Source organism: Molossus molossus, unplaced genomic scaffold, assembly GCF_014108415.1.
Source record: "Molossus molossus isolate mMolMol1 unplaced genomic scaffold, mMolMol1.p scaffold_m16_p_14, whole genome shotgun sequence".
Classification (NCBI taxonomy): domain Eukaryota; kingdom Metazoa; phylum Chordata; class Mammalia; order Chiroptera; family Molossidae; genus Molossus; species Molossus molossus.
This window is the reverse complement of record NW_023425349.1, coordinates 32,227,149-32,238,014: the sequence shown is the minus strand read 5'-3', so window position 1 is coordinate 32,238,014 and position 10,866 is coordinate 32,227,149. Positions and strand designations below refer to the sequence as shown.

Below are 10,866 nucleotides of genomic sequence, written 5' to 3'. Positions count from 1 at the left end.
CAACGTGGGATGCCAGACGCTCGCACAAGTGGTTCCGTGAGCCTAACCGGAACTGAGCCGAGGGGCTTCGGGAGTTGGCCCTTCTCTCCAACTCCGCCCTCAGAAGGAAAAGTATTTTCCTTTTCCAAAATAAAAGCTTTTTGGTTGTTGCTGGAGAAGATATCTATTCACATTGTGGAAAGCACAGAGAAGATAAAAAGAAAACAAAACGTATTTGTCTCCCTTGCTAGGCTGTCAGCTGGTTCTCATTATTTGTAACCTAGGATCTGGCACAAAAATAGGTAATACCTGATAAGTGGATGTTAACATTTTAGTGTGTATTTCCCCCTAGACTTTTTTCGGCAAATATATACATATAGTGAACATTTCTACATAAGTGAGCTATCCCTACATGCCTTGGGAAAATCAGTAACAGCAGTTAAATCCTGGCTGCTATTTTCTTTGGGGCACAGTTGTTGTTTCTTTTCTTTTTTTCAATCCTCACCCCAGGATATGTTTTTTATTGATTTTTAGAGCTCCAGGAGGGGGCGGGAGAGGGGAGAGAGAGAGAGAGAGAGAGAGAGAGAGAGAGAGAGAGAGAGAGAGAGAGAGAGAGAGAGAGGGAAACATCCATTGGTTGCCTCCCCTACACGCTGACTGGGGATGAACCTGAAACCTAGGTATGTGCCGGGACCAGCGAATTAACCCAAAACCTTTTGGTGTAGGAGACTATGTTCCAACCAACTGGACCATTGCGCCAGGGCTTGCTCATTTTTTGAGGCATCTGCTTCCAAAGTGAATTCTTAGATTTTCAAGATGTTTAAGACAGACCATCTCTAACATGCCTTCCAAATCTGGCAACATATTTGCGAACCAACTGAATAAGAGGCCAACTGATATGTAACTTTTGCTGTTTTTCAGTCAGATTGTAAGAATTGATCTTGGTCAGTTATATGAAAATGCTAAGTGTTACAGTTGCTGTAAAAACTTGATCACCGTGTCAGCCCTGAAATTATAGATGATGCAATGGTTACTTCTATTGTGGGATAAGGTAGGGGTCAGGACAGGTGTCCCCAAAAAGGTACTATTTGAGTGAATGTTTAACATTTTTTAGTTTACTGGTTTCTAAAAATTACAAATTAACTACATGCTGATTTATACACATAAATTAATAGCAAAAGAGTCCATGGAAAAATGTTAATATCTTTATTCAAGTAAAGGATTTAAACACAAATGCTCAGAATTATCACTCCATAAATTAGCATCTACTTGCTACACATGTTTTTGATCACAAAGAATTCTAGCTAGGAAGAACTAAAGTGTTTTAAAGTTTATAAGAAGAGCAAATATAAGAACCAGCCATTACCCCCGTACTGAGATACAGTACCCAAGGAAGAACTCCTTTCCCTTGGAAGAACTGATTAAGACCTTTCCCATGGCCAGGACTCATTAAATAGCAAGAAGTGACTGGGAATCTGTACCAGTAGAACTTACTAGAAATCCATCCTCCAGAACTTGCTGGTACTTCGAGGATGCTGAGGAAAGCTATTCCTGGGAGGTGTCTCCTGGAAGTGTGTTACAAAACTACTGAATAGGGTGGTAGGGAAAACTGATGGCTGAAGCTGCCCTGATTCAGGAAAATACGAGAGCATACTGGAGCCAGGAAGCAAAACCCATTCCTCCTGCAATACCGCTGCAGGGCCTTCTACCTATAAAGCTTATCTTCATGATCCATAGCAAAGGAAAACTATTTTAAAGGTCCAGATCCATTTTTCTCGGAGCAGGCAGTGAAGGATGACTTTACAGCTGAGTAGCAATACTTTGATAACTAGCCAAAGGTCTCTTGAGGTTGTAAGATCAACAAACTCATCAGTAAGAGCAATAAAGTAGAGTCTTCCACAGATGAATTCTATCAAATATTTAAAGAATTAATGCCCATTCCTCCTAAACTCTTCCAAAAAAATAGAGGAGGGAACACATTTCAACTCATTCGATGAGGCCAGTATTAGCCAATATCAAACCAAAACTACACAGGAAAAGAAAACTACAGATCAATATCCCTTATGAATATAGACATTAAAATCCTCAACGAAGTACTAGCAAACTGAATGCAGCAGCATATAAAAAGAATTATACACCATGACCAAATGGAATTTATCCCAGGATTGCAAGGTCTTTTAACATCTCAAATCAATTAATGTAATATACCATATCAATAGAATAAAGGATAAAAATCACATTAACATCTCAATACATGCAGAAAAAGCATTTGAAAAAGTCCAACACCCTGTCATGATAAAAATGCACTCAATGAACTAGGATTAGAAAGGAACCTCCTCGCCCTGGCTGGTTTGGCTCAGTGGTTAGAGCATTGGCCCAAGGACCAAAGAGTCTCGGGTTCGATTTCTAGTCAAGGGCATGTACCTTGGTTGCAAGTTTGATCACTGGCCTAGGTTGGGGTCATGTGGGAGGCAACCAATCAATATGTTTCTCTCACATCGATGTTTCTCTCTCTCTCTCTCTCTCTCTCTCCCCCTTCCTCTCTCCCACTCTATCTAAAAAAAAAAAAAAGGAAAAATATCCTCAGGTGAGGATCTAAAAAGAAAGAAAGAAAGGAACCTCCTCAAACTATAGAAGACATTTATAAAAAACCCACAGCTAACATCATACATAATGGCAAAAGACTGACAGCTTTCCCCCTAAGTTAGGAACAAGACAAGGGAGTCTATTCCCTCTACCACCTCTATTCAACATTGAACTGGAGAGTCTATCACAGGCATTTCATCAAGAAAAAGAAGTAAAAGGTATTCAAGGAAGAAGTACAATTATCTCTATTTGTAGGTGATATGATCTGGTATGTAGAGAACCCTAAGGAATCCATCAAAAACAAAAACAAACAAAAAACCTGTTAGAACTAACAAACAAGTTCAGCAAGGTTGCTAGATTCAAGAACAATATACAAAAATCAACTGCATTTCTGTACACTTGAAATTAAGATTAATGAAATTAAGAGAACCATTCAGCCCTGGCCGGTTTGGCTCAGCGGTTAGAGCGTCGGCCTGCGGTCCGGAGAGACTCGGGTTCAGTTCCCGCTAAGGGCACGTACTTCGGTTGCAGTTTGTCCCCGGCCCTGGTTGGTCGTGCGGGTGGCAGCCACTCGATGTGTCCCTTCACGTCGATGTTTCTCTCTCTCTCTCCCTTCCTCTCTCTCCCTCCCACTCTATCTGTACAAAAATGGAAAAATATCCTCGGGTGAGGATAAAAAGAAAAAAAAGAGAGAACCATTCAATTTACAGTAGCATGAAAGAGAATAAAACATGTGGGAATAAATTTAACAGAAGAAATGCCAAACTTAAACTCTAGAAACTACAAAACACTGTTGAAAGAAGTTAAAGATCTAAATAATTCGAAAGGTACCTGATCTTCATGGATCAGAAAACTTAATAATATTCCCTAAATTGAAATATAGATTCAGTGCAATCCCCATCAAAATCCCTACTGTCCTCATTGCAAAAATTGACAAATTGGTCCTAAAATTCATTTGGAAATTCAAGGGAGCTAGAATAAAAAATATACATATTGAAAAGAACAAAGTTAGATGACTGACACTTCTGAGTTCAAATCTTACCACAAGGTTTACAATAATCAAGGCAGTGTAGTACTGGCATAAGCACAGGCATAGATCAATGGAACAGAGGTGAGAATATGGAAGTAGCTCTCCATATTTGTGGTCAACTGATTTTTGACAATGGTGCCAAGACAATTCAATGGGGGAAGAAAAATCTTTCAACAAATGGTGTTTGGACAACTGGATATTCAAATGCAAAAGAATGAAGTTGGACCTCCTTTCAAACTATATACAAAAATGAGCTCAAAATGGATCAAAGTCAGAACCAAATGTCAGAACTAAAATTATTAAACTCTTAGAAAAAAACATAGAGCTAAATCGTTGTGACCTTGGATATGGCACTGGTTTTTTAGATATGGCACCAACAAAAGCACAGACACCCACTAAAACAAAATAAAAAAATTGTGCTTCATCAAAATTAGAAACTTTTGCCCTGGCCAGTTTGGCTCAGCAGTTAGAACATTGTCCCGCATCCCACGGACCAGTCATGGGTTTGATTCTGGTCAAGGGCACATACCTAGGATGTGGTTTGATCCAAGGCCCTGGTTGGGGTCATGCAGGAGGCAACCAATTGGTGTGTCTCTCTTACATTAATGTTTCTCTCTCTCCCACTCCCTTCCACTCTATCTGAAAATCAGTGGGAAAATATCCTTGAGTGAGGATTTTCTTGAAAAGTGGAAACTTTTGTGCTTCAAAGGCATCATCAAGTAAGTGAATTAACTAATGAATGGGAGAATATATTTGAACATCAGTCTGTCACGATGACTCTCAGTGTCCTGATGCCAGTCTACCTTCCCAGCATCATTTCCCCCAGACCCTTTTTCAAGTTAAAGTGGGCTACATTTTACTCTCCATAACATTCAGGTTTCATGTCATCCCCCTTCGTTAGCTTGGCTCACACTTTACTGGGCCCCTGGGATGCTTTTTCTCCTCTCCATGCTTCACAGTCCATCTCACCTGCCTTCACTTATGATGAACTTTCCTCCTTGGAATTCCCACAGGCCCCTTCACCTGTGCTTTTCCAGTGGCATGCAGAGTCTGTCTGCCTTATATTTCACAGCTTCCACAGCGTCTCTATCCTACTGGGAAGAGACAGATCCCATGTTCAAATCTTAGTTCTGCCATAAAAAATGCACATGAACTTAAACAAAGCACCTACATGTCTCAAAGCCATGGACTTACTAGAAAGATGGTATGAATGCCCACTCTGCAGAGCTATCATGAGGATTAAATGAGACATGTGTAAAGCTTCCAGAATGGTCCCAGAGGCCAAAGTGGATTCCCTCCTTCTCTGCCTCTGCCCACCCCCAAATAGTAGGTTAGGATGTCTCTTCTCTTTTTTTCCCTCCTCATTAAAAAGTGGTTGTCCAGACCTGATGGGCCTCAGAAGATATTTCTTGAATTTAGTAATTCATTCAACACAATTTCTAAGCAACCACTATATGTCAGGCATTCCTCTGGGGGTATGGTGGTGAACATATCAGAAAAATGCCTAGACTTTCAAACATTCTAGAGAGGAGAAAATAATTAACAACTGAACAAAATAAAAGAACAAGTTAACCGTAAAGAGTATTAAATATCATGAAGAAAATAAAATAGGGCATTTGGTAGTGAGGGACTGACAATAAATGTATAAGCGAATGGGTAGATGAATAGGTGGGTGTACAACTCTGTTGCTAAAATATTGCTGAGCCTGTCTATGTTCTTTTGAGCTATTATCCAGCTTCAATCTCCCAACCAACAGCTTACCCTCTTCTTGCTTTATCCAAAGCCAGGTCCTTTGAGTGTCAGAGGTCATGTTAATTCTTCCCAGAGAAATGTACTAAGCGTAATGACACAGTGAACATGGAACTGTCACCAAGCTTACAATGTCCTGCTGATCCCTACAGTAAAAGTTCTGATCCTCTGGGCCATGGAACAGAAACATCTGTTCTCTGCACTTATTCCAGAGGTTGAGGGTCATCAGTCTTCATGCCCCCAACCTTCCTTCCTGACCCCACCTGAGTGGAGACCTTGCAAACTGTTCCCTGAGGGCCTCTGGTGCTAGCCAAAAGATAACTTCAGGACAGGGACATCATCCCATTTGCCCTGCTGAGAGCCTCCTGCCTAGTTGCCAGACCTTTGTTCTTCCAGGATCAGTTTCTCAGGCAGTGCTCCCCTAGTGACTGTAGGGTGTACTGTCACACCTGGTTTCCTGAACTATTCTATTTTTAGGTATTTAGTGGTTTCCGGTATTTTGCTTCACCAAGGGTAATAATTATTAGTATAGTCTTTGGAATCCAATATACTTAGATTTAGATCCCAGCTCTGACACTCTCTAGTTGTGTGACCTTGGGAATTCATGTCACTTCTCTGAGCTTTGGTTCCTGTGTCAATAAAATGGGAGTGTAATTAAAATACTACTTCTGCCCTGGTCGGTTTGGCTCAGCAGTTGGAGCGTTGGCCTAAGGACCAGAGAGTCCCGGGTTCGGTTCCCACTAGGGGCACATACCAAAAAAAAATTTTTTTTTAAATTTAAATAATAAAATAAAATACCACTTCTTAGGGAAATGAAGGTATAATTATCTGAGCTTCACTTCTCTCATGATAAAAGTTTTGGGCCCTGGCCGATGTGATTCAGTTGATTGAGCATCATCCCCTGCACCAAAGGTTGCCTGTTTGATTCCCATGCAGGGGATATGCCCAGGTTGTGGGTTTGGTCTCTGGTCAGGGAGCATACAGGAAGCAACCAGTTGATGTTTCTCTCTCACACTGATGTTTCTCTCTCTTCCTTCCTTTCTCTCTAAAAATCAATAAAAACTTATTTTTAAAAAAAGATTTTGGATTGGGGTCCTTATGTGCTAAGAGTCTCTGTGTATTGGTTCTGATATTTTTGATGCCATGGGTGTTTAGGGTAGAAAAAGGTGCTTGTATTTAGAGTGAGTAAAGAAGATTTCTTGGCGCAGACAGTGCTGAGCCAGAGTCCCAGCTTCGCATTCTATTGGACTTGACCATAATATCCATCTGAAAAGTTTATTTTGCCCTGCCTTTTCCCTTTTACTCTAACCTTGGATTTTTTCATAAATGCCCATTTCATTAGGCTTTTTGTTTTATTGGCTGTATTGTGACAAACAGAGATTCTGCTTCTGACTGTGTGCTTCCTGCCAGGTCTGGGTGAACTGGAGAAAGTCTGGCCTCCCTGCTTGGGAAAAGGCAGTACTGGAGTTTGCACTTGCTGTTTCCCAAGCTAATGATGTAATATATGACCATCTCAAAAAGCTCAAGGTGCATGACCTCAATTGAGAAGATGCATTTCAGCTTTTTATGCCATATCCAACTGCCTTGCTCATTTTGTCAGTCTTGTTCCTAACAAAGAATTCTATTTGATGGACAGAACCAATAACATCAAAGACATCAGTAATGAATCTGGTACTCTCAAAATATAAAAGTCTGAACAGAAAGGCCACTGTTCACATTTCAGGCACATTGCATTATAAGACATCAGTTGGGAAGTAGTTTCTTGGTTTTTTTTTTAATCCTCACCTGAGGATATTTTTTTATTTATCGTCAGATAGAGTGGGAGGGAGGGAGAAAGAAGGAGAAAGAGAAACATTGATGTGAGAGAGAGACATTGACTGGTTGCCTCCCCCACAACCCGACTAGGGCCGGGGACAAAGTGCAACCAAGGTATGTGCCCTTGACCAGAATGGAACCCATGACTCATTGATCTGCTGACCAACGCTCTAACAGCTGATCAAACCAGCCTGGGCCAGAAATAGCTTTTAAAAAACAGATCTGGATAGGGAAGAAAGTAAATAAATGTGATCCCTGCTTGTTTGCTGAAATAGATCCTAAGTGTTGGGGGTATCCAGGGACATGTGATACCTGGACCGAGGGGAAACCTTTGACAATTGTTTACTTTTGTTGTGATCTAAAAGAGCATCAGGACCAAAGGAGTTCAGAGAATGCTTTAGGCATTTCTGATGAACTGATATCTGTGAATTTCAAGAACTTAGGTTGAATTTTTTTTTTTTGCTTTAAAAAATAGTGTCTTATATAGACTGTGATTTGAAATAAATTCCTTGTTAAAATGGTTGTATTTACAAACTCTCAAAGGCAGTGGGTCAATAGGAATAGACACAGTTAAAGTTGTTCTGTCTTCAGTGCTTTCTCGGTTAGTTTATCTCCAATGTTTTGTTTGTTTGGTTTTGGTTTTTACTGATTGATTATAAAATCATGGTCACTTAATTAGTCCTGATATAATTTATTCTTATTCTAGGTTTCAGTAAAAATTATTTGGAATAAGTGAGCACTCAAATTTTAAGTAGAAGCATAAGAAAAAAACTCTGGTATTACTGAACAACTTGTTCTGTGTGTTACAACTGCTGCCTTAAGTTTGTGGCTATCTTAACTTTTCAAGATTCATTCTCAATACCTAAGTGCTACAGGTACATGTAAACCTACAAAATGTTTTTGTTACCATTCTATAAATTGTCAGTGAACAGTTCTATTCAGTTTGGGGACTATAGTGTGTTAATTTTGAATTGCCTGAACTGTGAAATCTGATTGTATTGAGCCAGCACAAACACAGAGTTGGGTTTTTTCTGTTGAAACTGTAACTTAAATACCTTGGAATATGTAACCTTTAAAATTGAGTTTTAGCTCCGGCTGGTTTGGCTCAGCAGTTTGGCCCGCAGACCAAGGAATCTCAGGTTCGATTCCGGGCCAAGGGCACATACCTCAGTTGCGATTTGTTCCGGGACCTGGTCAGGGTCGTGTGGGAGGCAACCAGTCAATGTGTCTTTCTCACAACAATGTTTCTTTCCCTCTCTCTCTCTCCCCCTCCCTCCTTCCCTTCCACTCTATCTAAAGATAAATGGAAAAAATATCCTCAGGTGAAGATTAAAAAATAAATAAAATAAAATTGAGTTTTAGCCCTGGCCAGTTTGGCTCAGCGGTTAGAGCATTGGCCTGCAGACCAAAGAGTTATGGGTTTGAGTCCAGTGAAGGGTACCTTGGTTTTGGGTTCGGTCCCTGGCTGTGGTATCATGTTCAAAGTATCATGGTCAAAGTTCTGTATACCATAACATTTTAGCTATTGGCCATAAGTTGGGGGTCAAGCAGAGGGCCTCTAAGTATTTATTGCAGCCAGAATTTGTGGGTCTGAAGGGGCATTATTAATCGTAAGGCAGACCTCTACCCATTCTGCTCTATGGGGACAACATGGGGAATATCTCCAGAGGAATAGCTACCTTGATCTTCTCTGAACTCAGGACACTTGCTTCTTGGCCTTTTTGCAATCAGCTCATACACAGGAGAGCTGAATAACTAACTTTATGTTGGGAGCACCTGCTGAATGTTCAGCCCTCTCTGAATTTCATTCCTGTCCTCCAGAGATCCTTCAGATCTATTCTCATTGGATAGATCTTTCGACAAAGATCCTCCAGATTCTCTCTCAGTCACCAAATGTGAGCTTTCTACAACACAGCTCTTGATCAAGGTCTAGAAGAATTCAGTTCCTATATGTACCCCTCCTTGTACCTCAAGCTTTCCTTTATTGAAGACTCTACATCCCTTTCCCCAAAACACCCAGTTCCTGTTAACCCCTTTCTGCAGAGTTCATTGTATTTATCTTCAAGAGCAGTGGTAAAGGGTCTTACATCTGTCATGTCCTCCATACCCTGCCTGGCAGATGTAAACAGGGTTGACCCTGGGTTCTACTGCTTGGAAGGTAGATTTGATTCAGGTCTCTAGCTCCTCTCTAACTCCTGGCTGGATATACATTCTCCATCCCGCAGAGAGGAAGCCTTTGGCCTTGATAAAGTCTTGACCTACTGAGCAGTGGCTAGGAATTGGGCAGATCTTCAGAGTACCAATATGCCTCCTTTTTCTGTACAGGCCAGGGCTTTTTAGTGTAGAAGTTACCTGAGTCCTTAGACTCCCAGGCGGAGTAGGCAGTATACTGTGGCACTTACTATATGCAACCTGCACACAGTTTGATAATTTCTTCCCCTCGCTGCTCTCACTGTTAAGGGGGAACAACAGAACGTAATCAATCATACCCAGCCTCTTGAAGTAGTCAGGCCCACTCATCCCCAGGCACCCAGTCAAAGTCACTGACAGCTACACGCGGTGCTCATTTGCTAACTGTCCCATTCAGCCCCAGCCCTGGGCACCCTCAGCAGTACACGCAAACACCTGGTCGCTCGGTGCTCCCGCTTTCGCGGTCCCCGGCGGATGATGGCCGAGGGGCGGCGCGGGTTTCCCAGCCGGCGGGGTTAGGCCGCCGCGCGCCGGAAGTTGCAGCAGGAGCGGGAGCGCTGAGCTGTAGGCCGGTGGGGCAGCGGCCGGAGCCGGGGGCGGGGGCGTTGGTCATGTTTCCCTTCGGGCCAGTTAGCCCCGGAGGGGACCGGAGGGCCGGAGCCGGGACTGAGGAGCCGGCAGCCCACGGGGAGCAGGCGGCAGCCGTCGGGCCGCTGCCTTCCCCGCTCGCGCCGCCACAGCCCGGGGCTGACGCAGCCCCTCCCCCGTCGCCCTCCTGGAGCCCTTGCTGCCCTGGCAGCCCGTCGCTGTCGCCGGCCGCGCGCGCCGGGGAGCTCGGGCAGCCCGGAGCTCTGGAGTCCTCTGCTGCTTCCGCCCAAGGAGAGCCGCCACAGCCCTCCCCGCCGCGCCGGCGACCCGGGCCGGACTGCAGGGCCGGGAGCCGGGGCCGGCACGGCCTCTGCGCCAGCCTGGGCGGCCCTGGTGCCCGGCTGTTTGGGTGGCTGAGGGAGCGCAGCCTGGGCCGCGGGCTGTTCGTGGACCCGGCGCGGGACAATTTCCGCACCATGACTAACCTCTATGGTTCCATCCATCCCGCGGACTCGGTGTACCTCAGCACTCGCACCCACGGTGCCGTCTTCAACCTCGAGTACTCGCCCGACGGGTAAGCGCGGCCCCTCGGAGGGCGGGTACCGCCTCCGCCCGGCTTGGCTGCCCAGGGTCCGCTCGCTCGGCCGCCTGGGGCCGCGGGCCTCGCCCCGGGCGCCGTCTGAGGTGCTCCGTCGCAGTCGCAGGCCCCGTCCGGCCCTTTGTGGTAGGCCGCCCGGGGCCTCCTTTGCTCACCTCTGGACGCCCAGGCCCCGGGGAGGAACGCCCGAGGCCGCCCCGCAGGCTGTCAGAGCCCGTCCAGAGCCAGGGTCTTCGGACACGCAGTAGATGCTCAGTAAATGCACGGAATAAATGCCCATTCGTTTCCTGTCATCCTGGGCTTGCGTTTTTCTCATCTAGGCTTGTGCCAG

At 44.3% G+C, this 10,866-nt stretch overlaps 1 protein-coding gene across 1 annotated transcript in view; it reads left to right on the top strand.

The window, feature by feature from the left end:
- The first annotated feature begins 9,960 nt into the window (after nucleotides 1-9,960).
- The window catches only part of DCAF10 (DDB1 and CUL4 associated factor 10), a 47,847-nt gene continuing 46,941 nt past the window's right edge, over nucleotides 9,961-10,866 (top strand). Inside the window, exon 1 of the mRNA XM_036261641.1 lies at nucleotides 9,961-10,511. Coding sequence (XP_036117534.1) covers nucleotides 9,961-10,511 — 551 coding nt within the window. The remainder of the gene's footprint in view (nucleotides 10,512-10,866) is intronic.